At 42.0% G+C, this 20,815-nt stretch overlaps 1 protein-coding gene across 1 annotated transcript in view; it reads right to left on the bottom strand.

Moving 5' to 3' along the window:
- Positions 1 to 20,815, bottom strand: part of LOC144772722 (uncharacterized) — a 77,813-nt gene that overhangs the window by 31,139 nt on the left and 25,859 nt on the right. The window contains exon 3 of the mRNA XM_078657253.1: positions 350 to 553. Coding sequence (XP_078513379.1) covers positions 350 to 553 — 204 coding nt within the window. The remainder of the gene's footprint in view (positions 1 to 349; positions 554 to 20,815) is intronic.

Below are 20,815 nucleotides of genomic sequence, written 5' to 3'. Positions count from 1 at the left end.
TTCTGGGGCTTGACAATTTGATCAGTTATTATAGGTTTAAACCTAAAGCAGGAAAGCCTAAGTAATGTAATTATAAGGCTTTTCTTTTAACTATATATGGAATGGAATGGTCAATAATAAAGAATTTGAACAGTACAGAATAACTATCTTTACTTGGAATAGGATTTCAATAATTATGTAAAATATAGAACTTCCCTGGTGATAGGGGTTGGTTAGCACTGACTGTGGGCTCAAAGCGAAGTCATGAGGAATATACAAAAAATGATGGATTGAATTCCTGGCTTAATCTACTGAATCTCTGCCACTGGTAATTATGCATCCCGCATCCCACACAATCATGAAGTAGTACCTTCAGACGCAAGACACGGCCAGATATCCACAGGATTGTGCTCCTTGAAGAAATGTTGTTTGAGGGGAGTGAAGGGATAGACGACCCTCTCTTCAGAGCTTTTATTGAGGTGTTCAGTTCCAGGGTACAGCGGTGGCGGACCATAGTTGGGTTCTGAGCAGGCGGTTCCACTTCTGCATGCGTCAAGATCTTTGGGAGATGATTCTAGGTGAGAAGAGAATGAAGTGATGCACAGGCCACAACCCCCCCCCCCCCCCCACCATCATGTCTAAAGATAACCCTATAAATGTCCACACTCAAAAAGTAATTCAGGTGATGAGATGAATTTGGCAATTAATAGAATAGTGGAAGAACCAGGAGGGTTGTGGTCCTCCGATCAGTGGGAAACCTTAACACAACTAAAAATATTATCCAGGATTTAAGCATTTCTTGGATTTTGTAAGGTACAGTAGTTGACACAACCTTGTATTGTAGACCACCGCATACCACCACCACAAACCACAACCACAGAAGCACCTTGTGACCGTCACAGGCTCTGTTATAATGACAGAGAGCTGAGGCAGAAACATTGAGATGGTGGGTTTCTCACTATTGTTACCACCTGCACTCTACTTGTCACATATTTAACTAAAATACCAATGGTTATTCTTTTCCCATTGCGTATCATTGGCTTTGTAGTTTGTAACTCACATTTTCTGGCTTTATTTGTTTTAGGCTGTCCAGGTGTTTGTTCCTCCCAAGGAGCAAAGCTTTATCACACCAACTCCCCTTGTATTCTTCCACGAGTGCTTCTTTCTGTAAACAGGCCTGTAAATCTTGTTCTTATCTTGTCACATTTGCTGTGCATTCAAAGACTGCGGTCAAATGTCAGGCTCTGTTTTCCGAGGAACCTTGGTGTTTACTTTTCTTTTTCTCACTTCAAAGTAACAGGATTTATGTGACAATCTGGATGGATACTGGGGGTCCGAAAGGTTTTTTTCTAGCACACAACAGCATTTAAATGAACTGTGCAAGTATCTCAGAATATATCAGAATTAGATACACAAATGAAGCATTTTTTTTTTTATATTTAGGAAGTGTGTTGGAAACAAATAATTTAATATGATCAGTCAAATCATTACACTAGGTGATGTCATTTCCACACATTATTGTTTGTGCGCTGTATAGTTTTTATTAATAAAACTGTATGTCTGTGCAAATGTTGTGGTCATTTCAATTGAAAATGTGTTGCATGTAATGGCAGTGTGCTACCCCACCATGCATACTCCACTCTACGTGACTTTACTCTGCACCACTCCATGTCACTGCAATCTACTGTGCACCACCCAGCTTTACACAATTCCAGTGCACTCTGCTCCACTGCACTCCACTCTGCACCACTCGACTCCATGCCATTGCACTCTACATCTCTCTACTCTACTCTGTACGGCTTTACTCTATGCCAGAGTTCTTCAATCTGTGGGGCCCGACCCTCAGGGGGGCCGTGGAGCTCTGAGAAGTGAGTCGCAGATTCCTCAGCTTCACTTGTCCCTGCAATCCAAAACGTTTGCTTTCCTTTTGGAAAAAGACACCTGTCCTGGGTGGCTAATTTAGATCGCTGTCAGCTGCTTGCCTGAAGGAAATGCAAATGTGCCTATCTGTTAACCTGCAAGTGTAAAGGATGCTTGGGAGCAGTTCTGGCTTTAATTAATCAAATCACTCCAAGCTTTGTGATGATAAAGATTTGTTTTTTGGCATGGTAGTGCAAAGAGTTAACAACTGGATTGGGAAGTGCTTGCTTTTAATTTTAACTGCATTTACACAGCCTTCTTTAGTACCCCTAAAGATGTGTTGAAGGGACAGTTTTATGTAAAACAAAAGTGCATTACATTAGCTCTGGTATTACTAAAATCTACATTTTGGAAGCACCATTTTATCGTAAAACTATTTGCATGTTTCGCAGCATTCTATCTTACACTGTGTGTAATGCAAGTATAAAATAAAGACTTACATTTTCACAGTGCTTTCTGTCACAAAGGCTGCGAGCTCGTAGGGCTAAAAATACACATCATTGTTCTCCACTGCACCAATCAAAATGTATTTCTGTGGCTCTCTGGTTACACACAGACCTCTGCAGTGCATTAACTAATAGAAGTTTCATAATGTACTAAAGTGCATTTCCCACTGAGTAACAACTTTTTAAATTTATTTTTCATTTACGCTGCCCATTATTTTATATGTAGATATCTAATGGTGAAAGACCTAAAAAAGTACAGAATATTTTGATGCTTATTTATGAGAGGTTTGCATGGACGGGTGATCACTTTTTTGATACTCCTGTGGCACAAGTATCTCAACCATACCTATGAGGCGGTACAAAGTCACCCTGCATGGCTTTGCATGGCCTCATAGAAATGGAGTGAGACATAGCAGTGCAAGTCACTGCGTTGCCTTACTCTTCATCAAGGAGGTGTTCCATGGGCTTTGCTTGGGGTTCCCACACAACAGATTTTGATTCTGCTGCATATTTACAAAATCACGAAACATGGGGCAGCTCCAAAAATGGATGCCTCCCTAGCTGAGGTGTAACAAGGAAAAATGTTTTCATTTCTCCTCATTTCTTTCATCTTTCCATGTGTGCTGCATTCTGCTGCTCGTATAGAAAGAGGAAAACGCCTCTCAGGATTGTTTTTGTGAAGGAAGGTGCCCCTCTCTGTACAAAAACAATTCTGCCTATGTTGGTGCTAGGCAGCAATTTGTGCCCCAATGCAAGGGAAAAGGACAGGAATACACTGTATATTATAAATACAGTGCATCCCTGCCCTTTCACATTGGAATAGGGGAGCACAGCAAGAAGACTTGCAGCGCTGCCCTATGCCACTTCCTCATAAATGAGGCCCTTTGTTTTTAGCTTCACTTTGACTAAACCCCCACCCTTAGCACGGTATGCCCAGACGTGGGTCCCTTGCTCACTTTGTCACTGGATTAAGCTAGCCTGGCTGATGAGGGCTGTTAGCCTGAAACCGGTCCCGGATGCTTGTTTCTGGTCCAGGGAAGACATGGCCTGGCAGTTCGGGCTGGACTGTTCCCATGAGGCACAGGGTCAAGACTGATATGCATGGAGCTGTGTCTGAACTAGGGTGGCTAAGTGAGCTAAAAAAAGATGATGGATTCAACCTAGATCTGTGACTGGGGGCGAGTGTCTGAAAAGTTTCAGCGCGCCGTCTATCATCTCCTTGTGTTTGCTTTGTAAACCCCCACACTCACTGACCTTTGGTTTGCTAAACACTGTTTAATACTATTTCCCCATTGTAAAAAGTATTTGCTGTGGGAATTAGGGGCGTTGTCGATGATGAGGAGTACCAGATTCTAGACATTTTTGTCAGAAAGGGTTCCTCACGCCTAAAAATGTTTGACAAGGCTGTCGCTATCAAAACGTTTAAAGACCTCTGCTCTGTGCCAATCCACTCTTCACCACTGCACTCTACACCACTGCACTCTGCACCACTGCACTGAACACCACTCCAGTGTAGGCCACTCCAATCTACTCTGCACAACTCCACCCTGCTCTGCCCCATTCTGCATAACTGCACTCTAGACTATACACCATTGCATTCTATTATGCAACACTCTTATCTACACCACTGCATTCTACGATGCTGCATGGTATGCCACTGCTCTCTACACCCCTATATTCTGCAATAGTCAATGCCAAAGTTCTCTGTGCCATTCTACTCTACGACATCAGTCCACTTTATGTATGTCACTCCACTGTACGCCACTCTATTCAACTTCACTCTATACCACTCCAATACATGGCGCACTCTGCCACTCCACTCTACAACACTCTACTCGACTCTACACCATTCCACTCACCAACGTACTTTAAAGCGCTCTGATATCCTTCGGGATCATAGTTCGCGCTATATAAAACTTTAAAAATATGACACTCCCTGCCACTCCTCGCCATGCCACAAACATTTAGTCATGGCTTAAACACATTGGCCAAGCCAACAGCTCTTGCAAAGGCGAGTCCTATTGGTTGTGCCAATGCTTGTTACAGCATAGCTGTCAGCAAGACGTTTTGTTGTCACCTGAGTGGGCTGTGGTTCCACCCAGTGGAGTATCACTCTCTCACCTTGTGCTATTAGTTATTTGGTATATCATCCCACCTGTCAGTAAGTGCTTTGTTTGAATACATCAGGGACTACTTTACATATGGAAATTACAGTTCACTGTTTGTCATTTCCAATTATACATCTCCTATATGCATTATATGCAAACCTTTTTGATACTTTTATACAGTGCTTAATTTGTAAAAAGAAAAAAATAAGTGCCAGGGCTCTCGTTAGGAGGCCACTGCAGCTATCACCACCCATTTCCCTTGCAGCGCTGCCAATGACAGCACCAACACAACTACCAGTAATCACACTCCTACTAGTGTGACAATTCCCACTATTCGAGACCCCCAAAACTACAGAAATGGTTTGTGCTGCAGATATTAATAATTTTACATGTATTTTGAATTAATAAACAACTGTTGTTGTGCTCATCTCTACATTAGATAAACATCGCCACCACGTGGCAGATTGCCATAAATGCCGGTGTCGACAATTGAGTCTCAAACTAACCACTGTTTTTAGAGCAGCATTAAGTAAAGCCATATGGCAGGCTTTATTGTGGTAAACATAATTTGTCCATGTAACACAAGTAAACAGCATTTATCAAAGCCTGTGTTAAAGGTGTTGACTCCTGGGCTTTGCCAAAGCTTGTTTGAGTAATTAAGCTCTTTTTGCTTTGTATCTTATAGTGTGTTTCATTATCTCCTTTACAGTGCTGTTTTTGACTGCCAAGTTACTTCCATTTTGCTTGACAGGAATTTAGCAGCAGCAGCTGTAGACTTTTATGCAACCGGGTGCATGGTTGTTTTCTTCATTGCAGTTTTAAGAAGGAGATTCAAAACATCCACCCAAGTCAAAATCAAGTGTATTTTCACGAGCGGATTATAGTAGGTCAATATTCGGTGCTAAGGTAGCTTTGTATTGTAATTGCATTTATATAGCGCTTACTACCCATGACGAGGCGTCAAAGCGCTTTTTCGGCGAGTAGCACGCTACTCCGGGACCCATAGAGGATTAGTGTTGAATTAGTATAGTGAAACATGCAAGTACATTTTAAGTGGTGGATAGATTAGTAAGTTATTTGGATTAGGTTTCAACCATTTAAACCTAATGAGATCATCCTACCTTGGTGTAATATCCACTCTTGCTCTATGCCCAATGCAGGATAAGGAGGGTCGCTTCCATGCCAGATTTTTGTCGGATAGTCACGTGACATATATTTACATACAATTAATCAAATCGAAACTAATTTGCATGGTCAGCAATCATCATAACCCTCTTGCCTGGGTCTGGCTCTCCTGTACCTACACTGGGCACCGCTGTGCTGTGTGTCTACACTGGAGGTTCACATTCTCTGCTTCTGGATCTCATGACAGGTAGCTGTGTCTGCGTCTAGGTGAAGCTTTCACCACGTCTCTTTACGGGCACCCACATTTCAGAAAACTACCCACCGCCTCTTTTTAATTTACCCTTTCCTTGAAAGTGTTCATTTTCGAGAATATCTGCATTTTTTGTTAAAGACGCTTTACTTATAATTGCAACAACAAACCCAGAAAATTCATATTTCCAGTCACACCTCTGAAGAATTAGCTCCACTATTCCCTAAATGTTAGACTGGCGCAGCTTACCCTCTCAAGTGTATGGTTTTAATCTTCTTTTAATGTTAAGTATATTGTGGTTACTTGTTGGGAGTTAATTTGATGTAAGAATAAAAATAAAGTACTTCATTAACAACTAAATCAAGTAAAAGAAAAAATAACATAAGGCCCCATTAATTTTTACTTTGTCCTAATTTCCAGAGTCGGCCAAATTTCTCATTGAAAGCAATATAAATTTGATAGCAGGGCTCATGGCAATGCAAAAACATCGTTCTTCTGGCAGCATGAGAAGAAACCTCTCCAGTCTAGTGAGCCCTTCATATTAGTTCTGAGAAATTAAACCTTCCCTGCCAAAGTCTGACATGATGTTATTAGTAGGCCAACAGGGTAGTCAATACATTTTAGACTATTTGTTTTCTTAAGGAAATAAAATCCTACATGTTTAGCCTCACAACATAACTCAAATATTTAATTATTGTATTTGATTTGATCGTCCACCTTTGATCCTCCCTAGTTTTTACAGCTTTATTCTTTGCTGTCTTTAACTTGTATAAAATGTTTCACAAGTAGGTCTGAGATGTTCTTCTATTCGTGCTTTCTCTGCCTCTTTTAATGCCATTCTGATAAATATCTAGACATTCGAGCTGCTGCATGGCATTGCGCGCTCACGTGCAGGTTATTGTCTGTGAGCGCTGAGCACAGCTGCAGTGTGATCCTGTGCACGTGCACTGTAGTATCCTGGTTTGTTATGTTCATGCTATGCAACTGGAATGCTGCCTGAATGATGCAAGATGAAATGTTGGGAGTGGGAACTTACAGTTGAAGAAGGGCTGAGCGCCTGGCTGACTGCTCCTGGTGGGGCTGTATTAATGATCCTGTAACTAACATGAATAAATCCTCCTAAACCTCATCTAACTGCGTGGAGTGATTACTAAATTTTATGGCGACAATTTAAAGAAAGAACCTGCGATTTCTACCCTCAAATTCAAGCGGAAGTGTCTGGGAACCTCGAGCTATCTTCTTCAGTACCTGGTCTGCGTACTACCTTCCAACTGCCACGTCAGCCCCACCAGTGACCTCTTCACTGGTCGCCCTCATCAGTTTTCCAGTCAGTTCCCATGCTGTGCCCTCACTGATTGAGTGAGTAAGCCTGACACTCCACAACGCATTGGTCATCTGCTGTGTTTTTGGTGAGTGTAAGCCAGCCTCTCATCACCGTTGCCTACCTTCGTCTGGATTTTGCTGTGTCTTCAAGCAAGTGTTAGCCTATCTTCTCTGCACACTGTCTGGTGAAGAAGTGTGCCCATGTCTCTGCAAACTGTGCCTACAACTCATTAACTTCTGTTCTTGCTACATATGCAGTACCTCAAATGTCTCAAAAGCTACTTTGTAAATTAACACAGAGTGAGGTTTGCAACATCGATCTACAGTGTCTTCAATTTTCAGAAAATTCAAAAATTGGGCACTTTCTGCGACAGTTTTGCTTTGTCACAACTGTCTTTACTCTGACTCCTACATCACCTTCATGCTTTTGTTGTAATTCTATCTAGGACCCTAATTGGATATTCCTGATTTATGCCCTTATGTGGTTATAATAAAAAATATCCTTATAAAGGCATAAGAATCATATCCATATTTAGTCGTAGCCCATGCGGTCCACATTAAGCAAGGGCTACTTTCCCAGACTCCTAGAAAGTACAACGAGTTCTCTAAACAAAACAAACCTCCAGCAACCTGGGAAATCCCCATGGCTTTTGTTTTGATTTGTCCTAGAACTCCTGTGAGCACTGTAAGAACGGCCAGTTCTTAGTGACATCTTTATTGACGTCTTATGTCCAACCTTACGTCAAACCAGGCACCTTTCAGGTATAAATATACCAGCGTTGCCTTAAGCAAACACACGGTGGTTTGGAGCAGAGCGGCTATCTACTTGCCCGAGAGCCCAGCTGATGCGAGAGCCCACGGAAGCCGCCCCTCCCTTTTGACGCACTGAGAGAGACGCTGTCTTTTCTCCTGCCGAGAAATCCAGCTCCGGTGTTTCCAGCCGCCCTCGCGGGTTGCTGGGATATCGAGTCCTGAGAGATACCAGACCTCCTGCTTTCTATTACCCAGGTACGGAGCTGACTAAACCCTTAAAGAGAATTCTTGACTCAGATTCTTGGCAAAACCAACTTAACTTAAACTGCTACTTACTTACTCCTTCCCACGTATTAGGCTTAGGTCAGGTACACCAGGGTAGGCGTATTTAGAAGCACCAGTTGAGTACGTTAGTCAATGTATATTTGTATGTATATATTTTATCCATTTTAAAGTATCATATGGCTAAGAAACCATATCAATGCTTTTACAGTATTATTTCATAATACTCCTTTTACTGTACGCACTTTACTTCATGTTAAGTATTGCAATTGTGGCAATTCATTTCTCTTGCATGAGAAAGAAGACTGCTCAATAAATAACACCTTTTATTGAAAACGCCCGTCTCTCTATTCTCTGCACTCTGGTGAAACTAAGTATGCACGATTGACTGAGTAAAATAGCTGTCTATTGTTTTTACACGACTCTAGAGATACACTCTTATTCTGAGGGAGCAAAGTTGTCATGTTTTATGGTTGTCAGAAACTAATCCCTTCTTGTCTAATCAGGAAAGTTAACTCCTTCTTGAACATTCGAGAAAGTTTCTAGTGACCTCTGAGCTAGTTGGCAAAACTAATTAAGTCTAATATAGTCAGTAGAGACCTAGTCGACCTCAGTCCTACGTCTACACTGCTGTTTATATTATTCCAATGCGCAGAGCCTATTGGGAATATAGGAACTACACTACATGGCGCCCAACGTTTGGTAAGGAGATAATCTAACGCAAGACACTAGAGTAACTCAGTCGTGCTTTTTCACACAGAACCCTTTTTCCCGTAAATACTCCAAAAGACGTCTGGAGTGGGTAAAAGGTTCAAATCCGCCGGAACTTAGTAGGATGAGAATCCTATGTATAGTTTTTGGTTTAGTCAACGTTGAAGGATACAGTGTTCCAAAATATTGTGCACCTAATCTTTGTTTCCTTGAAACTTGATCTGCAACAAAAACCTTTCTGTTAGTAAAAAATGACGGAAAGTGAAGACGAAAGGGAGGCAGCTAGAATAGCAGCCCAACTCGTAGCGGATGACACAACAATCCAAGATAATGACCCGAATGCTATATTCATTCCGGTCAACATAAGAAGAACTATAACTATTAAACTTATAGAAAATGGACTGACATCACGAGGTGGTACAGTCATATTCGTGGTAGAGGCCCATGAATATCGGCAGACAGAGGTATTCTATTCATGGATACACTTTGCAGCAGCAAACGCTGTAACAAAGGACTTCCACTATTACAAAATAGAGGAACCTCCAGAGGAATACACTCCTTTCGAGGAGATTGAAATCCCATTAAATTACCAAGAGCACCTGCTCTGGTTTAAAGGCGCCCTAAAACATAAAAATCACATCACCAGGCTCGGTCCACTAGGTAGACCAGGAGCAACGTGGCCGGTTCTAGCCAGCTACACACCACATCCTGACATTGGAAAAATGTCAAGTGAAGAACTTCTAGTTAAAATAAAAGAATTAACAAAGGCATATAGAGAATTAATTCAATTGGCGATGGAGGACATAACATACCTCCAGAAATTGAAAGAAACAGATATAGCAGAACAACCTTTTGAACTTGCCAGAATCATAGAAAAATCCTATGAAGAACTAGGTAGAGATAGTTTGGGTGGGAAACCAGTAAAACCCCAACTAACTGAAAATCCTGAAAAAACGTTTATTAAAAATAATCTAAACACTACAAAAAAGAGCTGGGATGGAAATAAACAATCCACTCCCAAAGAAAAGCGATTCCAGTCCAAAGGAAGGTCTCCTCGACGGAGAGAAAGATCTCCGGACCAAGGAAACAAGTCTACCCAGAGGGAGCCCTCTGAGAAAAGATACAACCTTAGAAATAGGGATAATCTGAAAAAACCTGATAGATATCAAGATATTGATACACGTCCCTCTCGATCTTTTCAGACTTCCTCACAGAAATCGGAAAGAAGAGGACGGTCAGAACACAAGGAAGAGCACGTCAAGTCCAAAGACAAGGAACCTGCTCATCAAAGTAAAAAATTACAATTTCCAAGAAAGAAGGTAGCCAGTATTAAAATAATTAAACATGCCGAGGATACTGAGGACACAACTGAAAAACGGAGAGTGGGCCCAGACAATGCTAGACAGCGCAGCAGAAGTGACCATAGCTCGCAAGATTCTGATGAATCTTCTGGAGACAGTGGACACGAATGAATACAGTCAAGTGGAAACTGCAGATACCAGAGTTAGCTAACCTCATAAAATATACGAAATAACACTGCGTATAGAGGGAGATAAGACTAGGGAAGTAAGGGGTCTCTTTTGGGATAACCTTTCGAAAGGCTATGACATCCTTTTAGCTGAGAAAGACTGGCCACCAGAGTTTGTCAGGGAGTGCCCTCATGGCGAAGAAATGATTATGCCTGCCTTCTCAAATCATATTCCAATTCATAAAAAAATATACACTTGCAAGAAAATGGGCAGTAGCCCAAGCTCCAGCATTATATAAAAATCATGTAGGATGGGATGAGGACTCTCCTCCTCACAAAATCCAGTTAAAATGTCAACCCACTGCACAAAGGCAGTACCCAATTAAACAAGAAGCTAAAAAGCAAGTCAGGGAGATCTTAGATCATCTTGAATATCAGGGGGTGATTGAAACATGCACCTCACAAATGAACAATCCTTTGTTTCCTGTCTCCAAGCCAGACGATTCATATCGTCTACTTTTGGACTACAGACACCTGAACTCATGTTGCAAAACATTTGCAGTACAAAACTCACACAGTGCAGCACTAATGAATAACATCGTGCGCAAAAAATACAAAACAACATTAGACATCTCTAATGGATTCTTTTGTCAAAACATTGCACCTGAAAGCAGGTATTTGACCGCTTTCTCAATAAGGGGGTCACAGAAATTTCTGTCGACTCCCACAGGGATTCAAGAATAGCCCAGGATTATTCTCAGCAAGAGTAACAGAGTTACTACAAATATATGATGATGAAGCATTATCTTATGTCGATGACATCTATCTAACAGATGATGACCTGGATACTTACTTGAAAAGAGTGAACACCATAATACTTAGGTTCGCAGCAGAGGGTTACAAATTCAACTTTAAAAAGTCACGAATTGCCCATCTAACTGTCCTATTTTTAGGATATGAATTATCAAGTGAAGGCAAAAGCCTAGCAGACAACTTCTTAGAGAAGTGCGCTGTACTCTAAGCACCTAAAACGCTGAAGAACTTACAATCAATACTAGGTTTCCTGAATTTCGGAAGAACATACATTCTAAATTATGCGGAGAGGGTTAAACCTCTCTATGAATTAATAAAACCTGATTTCAAACCAATCAATTGGGCTCAGAAACATACAGAAATGTTAAGATCATTGCAAACAGACATGTTAGCTAAAACTAAATTGCAAACTCGCGAAAACACACGCAACCTTGTAATCCGAGTCATCCCAGGAAGATGCTGATTCACGTACCTGACCTCTAATGAGGGAGAAACGGTACCAATAGCTTACAAATCACACTTGTACATACAAGCTGAAATGAAATTCAGTTCTACTGAAAAAATTCTAACTGCGGTTCAGACTGCTGTAGCAAAAGAAAGAGCCCTAGCACAAGGTAAACGAATAATAATCGTTACACCAATACCTGCCCTAGAAGCAGTGACAAAGGCAAGCATTCCAAATGCTAAAGCACTACATCCTAGATGGATACAATGGGTTAATTCTCTTGCTGCAACAGACGTAGTATATGAATTTGATCCTAATTTAAAAACACAAGAATTTCTCCAATATGAATATGAATGTCCTCTGCCGACCGAAATCCTGCCTCTGGAACATTACGGCTGTATAATATATACAGACGGATCAGCACAACCCGCAGTTGGGGGTAAGCAAGCTTACAGTGCTGCGTGCGCGATCGTTAAAGGTCGTTGGCACAAAGGAAAATTTAGACCACTGGTCACTAAAACACAATCTCTAGGAGATTGTACAGCTCAGCGAGCTGAACTACTAGCATTTAAGATGGCGCTTGAAAATACCGATCGCGAATTCCCCACACTAATAGTGTGCGATTCATATTACTGCGTTCAGTCTTATAATGAATACTTGCAGAACTGGGTTCAAAACGGCTTCAAAGATGCAAAAGGTGGCACAATCAAGCATAAAATGCTTTGGGAACAAGTAGTTCTTTTACAGAAAGAACTACAAAAGACTCACGTGATACATACACTGAGTCATCAACGTGATGGCGTTCAGGTTGCGGGGAATTCATTGGCTGATGAAGCCGCGAAGGAAGCTGTGCAAACGGCTTCCGTAGCTGCTATCACCCGGTCAAAAACAAAAATAGACAGCGATGTAGTGCAAAGCTGTCAGTGCTTCAGTAAAAGATGATAGAAAATCACTCCCAAAAGGCTTTCCAGTAAAGTACTCATACATAACTGATGCGAATAATGTTCCTTTTGCTCGAATCCCTGGAGTGGGGATAGGGCAATCCAAACATGGAACACAGGTTAGGACTAATTATAGCGGCACACGAAGGGCTAGCTTCTGCACATGCTGGTGTTTCTGCCACAATATCGTTATTAAAACAGAGATATTGGTGGCCGCGCATGAGAAAACAAACTAGGAACTATGTTCTAGAATGTGAGATATGCCAAAGAATGAAAGTATCAACAGTGAAACGACCAGCGCAGACGCCCCTTCTAATCTCAGATAAACCATTAGCTTGTGTTTACCTGGACCACTGTGGTCCCTTACTAGGGGATGGTTACTATAAATATATCATGGTCGCAGTGGATTCCTGCACGAGATTCATTTGGATGTGGCCCCAGCGCTCGGCTGACGCCAGAACTGTTATAAAAGATTTGCGAGTCTTTATAGGCACATACGCAATTGCCATGCTACATTCTGACCAGGGTCCTGCTTTTAGCTCTCAAGCTTATAAGGAGGCCATGGCCAGCATGGGCATTGAATTGCGGTACTCTTGTCCCTTCCATCCTGAGGGAAATGCGGTTGTGGAAAGAAAAAACCGGGACATAAAGCAATCTATAACGGCGAGGGTATTAGGTTCAGGTGCTGGGTGGGTCCAACATTTAACAAGTGTCCAACGTAGTTGTCCCGGGGGCTCAGGAAGGATTGGAGGTTCGACCACTGGAGTGGGAGGGGCAGGCTCAAAGAGAAACACTGGGGCTTTGATTAAAGGTTTTAAGGAGGGCTTTATTGTTATATACGTTTTCTTCATGAACAGGTAAGTAGTCTTTAGTCTCTGGGTATCGCTGAATGCCGCGGTGCCTTCTGGTCGTGGAAGTCTTTATCTTGATACGTCTCAACAACAGGATTCCACGTGGTACCGGAAAGACAAAGGAAATCAAGAGAAGGCGAATTACTGCCTGCACTCTGGTTGGACACACACAAGGACCGGGAGTGAGGGACACGCAAACCCCGTGAAGTGCTCCAGTTAACAACGGGAGTGACGGAAGGTGCTCGTGCTCAGGGAAGGGTTTGGTTGCAGGAAGTGTTACACCGGGGGCTGTCTCCGCCTCCCAACCCAACCCGCGACCCGGCCCCGTACCTCTTTAAGCCACGCTCCTCCCGTGGGCGCGTGGCAGGGCGACTCGTCCGACCGTTGGCCTCCTGGCTTGTCGTTTCCGTCTGCTTCTCTTCCTGGACTTGGTTCCGCGCTGCTCTCCTCCTCGATCTCCTCCGCGGGGGAAACGCCGTTCGTCCTCGATGCCGTGCTTCCTGCTTTTGTCGTCACTAGGGGCGTGACTCCACAATCCCAGCCGTCGGCCTTAAAGGAGCCGTATACATTCACGCCTGATGGCCATTCCGTGTCGGGGTCTCCTTCTTCCTCACGCCACGTAGATGTCTGCGGCTGTTGAGACAAGACGCAAGGTGAAAGGTGGGTGGCGCACCACCAGTCTTTATATTCAGAGGTCTCTTGACAGTCAGACCCGGGACAGTAGTCTTAATAATCTGCCAAGAAATTCTCTAAAAGGTTTCAGTCCGTAGGAACTATTGTTCGGTACTAGAATGCATATTCAGGACCTTGATAGTCAGACTTCAGTTGTAGAAGAAAAATGCTTTGATATCAAAGACTGTTTGGCTGTTTTACAGGACTTAAATGAAACAAGAAAAAGCCTGAGCAACATAAAGTTAAAACAGCAGCCAACAGCCACTGAAGAAAAACACCTGGCCCAGTAAGACCTGTCTGGATTCCAAAGATTGGGGATCTGGTCAGAGAGAAGATCGCGGTGAAGAAGGAATTTTGGCCTTCTTACAGAAAAGCAGTACCTGTCTTAGTTGTCAGCGGAACAAGATCAGTTGTACTACCGCCCCTTGCTGGTAAAAAGGAGAACCGAGTTGTATCCATCGACCTGGTAAAACCACAATCATGTGGCCAATATCAAGTAGTAGGCCAAGTGGACTCCCAAAAAATAGCAGAGTACCAAAATTTGCTACAATACAAGAGGTTCAAACTGAGAGACTAATCACATTCGATAAACCTGCAGTGAATAAAAAAGGACTATGCAACAATGCCATGGAACTTGTGCCTCTTGAAACCCAAATTGCAACAGTTCGTCAAGAAACACCAGTCTACAACGATGTAGCCACAGACTATGCTAATGAAACAAAGAAAAATCCAAAGGCAAATGAAAATTCTGAAGCAATTCCAACAATTGACAGAACTGCATCTAGCTACTTCATCAATTTTGATGACTTTTCTGAAGATCCAAGCGAGCCTGAAGAAACGCCAGCCACAAAAACTTTCAAAGAAAAAGTAACAGAACTCTTTCATCAACTCAAAGAAACCTATCTGATTTCTCCATGGATTGAATTTTGGATTGTGTTAGGTGTACTTTTCCTCCTGCTTTGGCTCATCATGGTTCTTTGTTTAGGAAAATTGATTGAAGGAAAATACAGTACAATGGACACAGCAAGTCAGAACGTCAACTTGGTTCTTAAACCTCACAAATCATCTCACATCGAGAAAAGAGAACTGTCATCAGTGAACGTCACAGCCAATCCAATACCCGGCGGGGTATCATGGGACAGAACTGATTTTGACATTTTTGGCCCGATTGAGCTCTTGAAATAGCCACATCAGTTTAAAGTTTCATTAAGTGACTTTGTAAAACCAAGTACTTTCTCTGATGATTCGGACTTTGAAAATATAAATAATATGATGTCAGATTTAGTAATGTCAGCAAAATTTACAGAACATGATTACTTACAGGGTTCATCAAATTATGAAGAATTATACTGTTATAATCACTTTGGCCATCACTATTTGCATAAATCTGCACAGCTTCGAAATGTTTTTAATTACAACCAATGGGAACATTGTGCAACTTCGCCTAAAAGCAGCTCAAAAACATTCTATGAGAAATTCTCATACTTCTCAGGGTTTAACACAAGTGATGCAGAAACGTTTTATTTTAAAATGTTGAATAAGACAGGAATGAAAACAATGCTGACAAATACTAAATTGATTTATTCTGAAACATTTTATGAAAAAATGATTACATTTGGTTTTGAATTCTGGAAAAACAACATTGAAACAAAAACCATCTGGGGTACAAAAGAATGGCAGGTCCAAGGTTTAGAAGCTGTATTTAGAGCCTGCATTGTCCCAGAACAATTAATATTCTTGAATGACACTATTCAACAGACTACCTGTCTTGGCCTAGCCAAAATTAAGGACTTAAACACACCGTCTATTCCAAAGCCCATACCTGATAGTAATAGCACTACAGACATGGAGATATACGTATCACATATTTTAAAATAAAACAGAACACATCCAGATTGGAAAAAATGGTTGATCTGGCCCACAGACACAAATAACTGTCAAGATAGATTCGTGAACAAAATACAGGGGTTCAAAATGACCAGGCTAGACCCAAGATACTCCCAGAGACAACATCCAGGGATAGTTACAACATACAGTCTAGGGAAACTATGCCTCGAATGGCTACAGAAATCCACACTGGCTGAAATTAAGCAACACTTGACTTTACTTAAAGACGGTGCTGACTTGCGTGATTTCATTATGGGACCACTCAAACAGCGTCAAAAATGTTTCATAGCGGCCGGTATATACGCTGCGTACAACGAAGCTTGGAAAGTAATGCAAATTGAAACAGCAGACAAAATACGAGAAATTGATCGTATTAATTTTGAAAAATCACTTTCTGTTGTGGACAATGGGTTAACGACTCTGTCCTCCAGAATATATTCACTGGACAGTATTGTATCATCTGCTATTGATATAATAGAGCAAGACTTACTAATGTTACAACATGGTCAGTCCCAATTACGTTCTATTGTACAGCTTGGCTGGACGTTGCAAAATCTGCGTTCAGGCTACGTGCCATGGCGTTTAATCAACGTAACGTCATTATTTTCTATCTTTAACCTTACTGATAAACAAATCAGTTTGGCACAAAAAGGAGCGACTATACGATTCTGAGCATTGAAAAACTTGAGAGATTACCTTTGGCAATGTCAGAAAGACCTGTCATTGAATGGATAATACACGCAATAATCACAATTCCGATAACAACTTTCCAATTTAAATACTGCCAAGAGTATATACCAGCGGGCCAGTATGAAAGGTTGGGTAAAGGGTACATCAAGTCAACATGGAAACTACCTTATACACACACATGTTACAGTGAAAAGAAAAAGAATGTATTTCTTAGTGGTAAAAATTGTAAACGGTTTCCAAACCATGACACCAGTAGTCAAAAGCTCCTTTGCTGCAGGAATGAGAGCCATATCCAGCTGGATGACCTCCAATTGCCTGCAGTGCAATGTGAGCAAGACGGAGGTCATGCTCTTCGGAGATGCCCCGCTCCTCTGGTCACCTGAGTGGTGGCCTCCTGACTTAGGCCCTGCCCCTTGTCCAAAGGAGACAGTGAAAAATCTTGGGGTCAAGCTTGATCGATCTTTGATACTTAAAGATCATGCTACCCAGGTAACAGGATCTTGTCTGAGGGTCATTGTACTATTGAGGAGGATATTTCCCTACTTAGCAGATAGCCATAGAAAAACTTTAGTACAGACATTGGTAATTAGAAGGCTTGATTACTGCAATGGGCTGCTCATTTCCGCCAATGAAGAACAGTTGAGCAGGCTACAAGTAGCTCAGAACACAGCTGCCAGGCTGATTCTAAATGTCCCAGCCAGATCTTCATCTCGCCCTTTGTTAAACAAGTTACACTGGCTACCCATTCGCCAGATGGTGAAATTTAAGATTTGTTGCATTATTCATAAATGCCTGTTTGGAGTTGGCCCCAGATACCTATCCGAAATATTCAGACTCTATGAACCAGGTCGCTCTTTGCGCTCTAAGAGTCAAGCTCTGCTCCAAGTACCTAGGATCAAAAAGGAGAGACAGGGAGGCCGAGCTCTATCTTAAAAAGGCCCTATTCTTTGGAACTCCCTGCCCCTCACCCTTAGGCTAAATTCCAGTTTGACTGCATTTAGGAAATGCCTAAAGACTAATTTTTTTCTGACCTGGTAGTCTTTCCAGTATTTCTGCCTGTGTATCCTTGTTTAGTTCAGCTTATGGTAAGAACGTAAGCGCGGAGATACCCCTTCGGGGGTCGAATTCCTGCGCTATATAAGAAACTAAATAAATAAGCGGTACACTTCTGTGTCAAGGCATTAACTTGCATGGGGCCTGCGAGGGGTCTTCAAATATCCTTTCATGTCACCTGCACGGCACTCCTGCAACACAGATAGAGCCATTTCTTAGACGGCTTTCTAACGGGAGCTATATTCTAATAGTGGACCACAGCTGTTGTGGCATGGTGCCAGGGAAAGCCTATCTCGTCAGCGTTAGTTCCATGGTCACTTGCTGTATGCAAGTATTGTATCCAAACAGCATTCCAGATATGGAGGTGGCAATATGGCCTTGTTTGAATATCTCTTCTATTCGAATTGATACTTTAAGCAGAATGAAGTCTATTCTTTTACAGACGACTGTGCCTTTGACCTCGTCCAGAGAAACGTATGATCTGCAAGTCGCAAGGACAACGGCAGAGATACATACCCTTTTATCAACAAATTGCCCTGTGCATTTCGCAGAAATGCAACGCCAAATCCTAAATATGTCAGATACCAGTGGCATCTCACATGTATTTAAGACAATTTTTTCGGGACTGTTAACACCCTTCGAAACAGTTCTGGGCATCTTTCCCAATTTTGTCCATTCTGTCTTTGGTGGCCTACCACTACTTTTGGGACTCGTAGCAGGAATTTTATTTTTGATTCTTCTGCTCCGATATGGCAAACCAAGTCGCAGACAAGACTCCAGCAACGATGGAAGAAACGATCCTAGCAGTACGCTACCGTGACCGCATAACTAAAGTCCTCGGATTAGCCCGGCTAAGAGATCTGAATATGACCTGGTTTCTTTCATTCAGACCAATCTGGCAAAATTGCATCTTACCTGTGCTTCGATGTATGCTATGCGGAGAAGAATGCGTGTTGGACATCTGTCTTACACTACCATCAGCAGTACCAATGGATACAGATACCTTGCTAGGTCCGGTAACGACTCATGCATCGTGTTGTCCCCAGCGGCTACCGATTCTGATGACGGCATTCGTTGAGACTTCACCACTACGAATATGTGGCAGTGAAGTACGAGATGAGAGCAGCATCACCCAGGTACAACCTTCAGTGAGCATTGCTGATCCTGACATCGATGGTAGCAATCATGCTCACGACTGTACTGTTGCAGCTTTTTCAAACTTGGTCGAACTTTCACCTGAAGCGGTAGACAAATTTTTTGCGAGTCTGTCTGAAATAATGTTCTCCCCTGAACAGAAAGAATAACTTTTTAAATAAACGAGCACACAGCGTTCCCTCAACTCTGAATTCGGCCTTCAGCTTTGATAAACAAAAGCTACTGAAAACATTTGGAATTATTTTTTCCCCTGAAAGCGAAATTATTTTTTTTCCACTTCCAAAATATTTACCTTTTTCTGGCACAGAGTACTCTGCTTAAAGTAGAACTATTCTTAGAGAACAGAGCTTATATTTTAGGGACTCTAGAGACAATATCTTACCTCAGCCTCTAGCACATGTACAGCTTGTATTATTGTGTGATGGAATGGTCTCGACCTTCTCTTCTGTATTAAGAGCCATTTCATGTGTAAATTTTCGCAATTCATTCAGCTGATGTATATATGCATTTTCTAACTGAAGGATACCACTGCTTGAAAAGCGTACAGTACCAATACTCATTTTCGTGTATTTACACCATTTCAAATGCAGATTATGTATTTTGGGGTGGGCTGGAAAACACATGCACCATTATATGTTTACCATTGCTTAGTTTTAAGTAATGAGGGACATTAGATCGTGGAGTGGGTGTTGTAATTCTATCTAGGACCCTAATTCGATATTCCTGATTCATGCCCTTATGTGGTTATAATAAAAAATATCCTTATAAAGGCATAAGAATCATATCCATATTTAGTCGTAGCCCATGTGGTCCACATTAAGCAAGGGCTACTTCCCCAGACTCCTAGAAAGTACAACAAGTTCTCTAAACAAAACAAACCTCCAGCAACCTGGGAAATCCCCATGGCTTTTGTTTTGATTTGACCTAGAACTCCTGTGAGCACTGTAAGAACGGCCAGTTCTTAGTGACATCTTTATTGACGTCTTATGTCCAACCTTACGTCAAACCCGGCACCTTTCAGGTATAAATATACCAACGTTGCCTTAAGCAAACACACGGTGGTTTGGAGCAGAGCGGCTATCTACTTGCCCGAGAACCCAGCTGATGCGAGAGCCCACGGAAGCCGCCCCTCCCTTTTGACGCACTGAGAGAGACGCTGTCTTTTCTCCTGCCGAGAAATCCAGCTCCAGTGTTTCCAGCCGCCCTCGCGGGTTGCTGGGATATCGAGTCCTGAGAGAGAGATACCAGACCTCCTGCTTTCTATTACCCAGGTACGGAGCTGACTAAACCCTTAAAGAGAATTCTTGACTCAGATTCTTGGCAAAACCAACTTAACTTAAACTGCTACTTACTTACTCCTTCCCACGTATTAGGCTTAGGTCAGGTACACCGGGGTAGGCGTATTTAGAAGCACCAGTTGAGTACGTTAGTCAATGTATATTTGTATGTATATATTTTATCCATTTTAAAGTATCATATGGCTAAGAAACCATATCAATGCTTTTACAGTATTATTTCATAATACTCCTTTTACTGTACGCACTTTACTTCATGTTAAGTATTGCAATTGTGGCAATTCATTTCTCTTGCATGAGAAAGAAGACTGCTCAATAAATAACACCTTTTATTGAAAACGCCCGTCTCTCTATTCTCTGCACTCTGGTGAAACTACGTATGCACGATTGACTGAGTAAAATAGCCGTCTATTGTTTTCACACGACTCTAGAGATACACTCTTATTCTGAGGGAGCAAAGTTGTCATGTTTTATGGTTGTCAGAAACTAATCCCTTCTTGTCTAATCAGGAAAGTTAACTCCTTCTTGAACATTCGAGAAAGTTTCTAGTGACCTCTGAGCTAGCTGGCAAAACAAATTAAGTCTAATATAGTCAGTAGAGACCTAGTCGACCTCAGTCCTACGTCTACACTGCTGTTTATATTATTC

This window comes from Lissotriton helveticus, chromosome 1_1 (assembly GCF_964261635.1).
Source record: "Lissotriton helveticus chromosome 1_1, aLisHel1.1, whole genome shotgun sequence".
Taxonomy (NCBI): Eukaryota; Metazoa; Chordata; class Amphibia; order Caudata; family Salamandridae; genus Lissotriton; species Lissotriton helveticus.
This window is presented reverse-complemented; position numbering and strand designations above follow the sequence as displayed.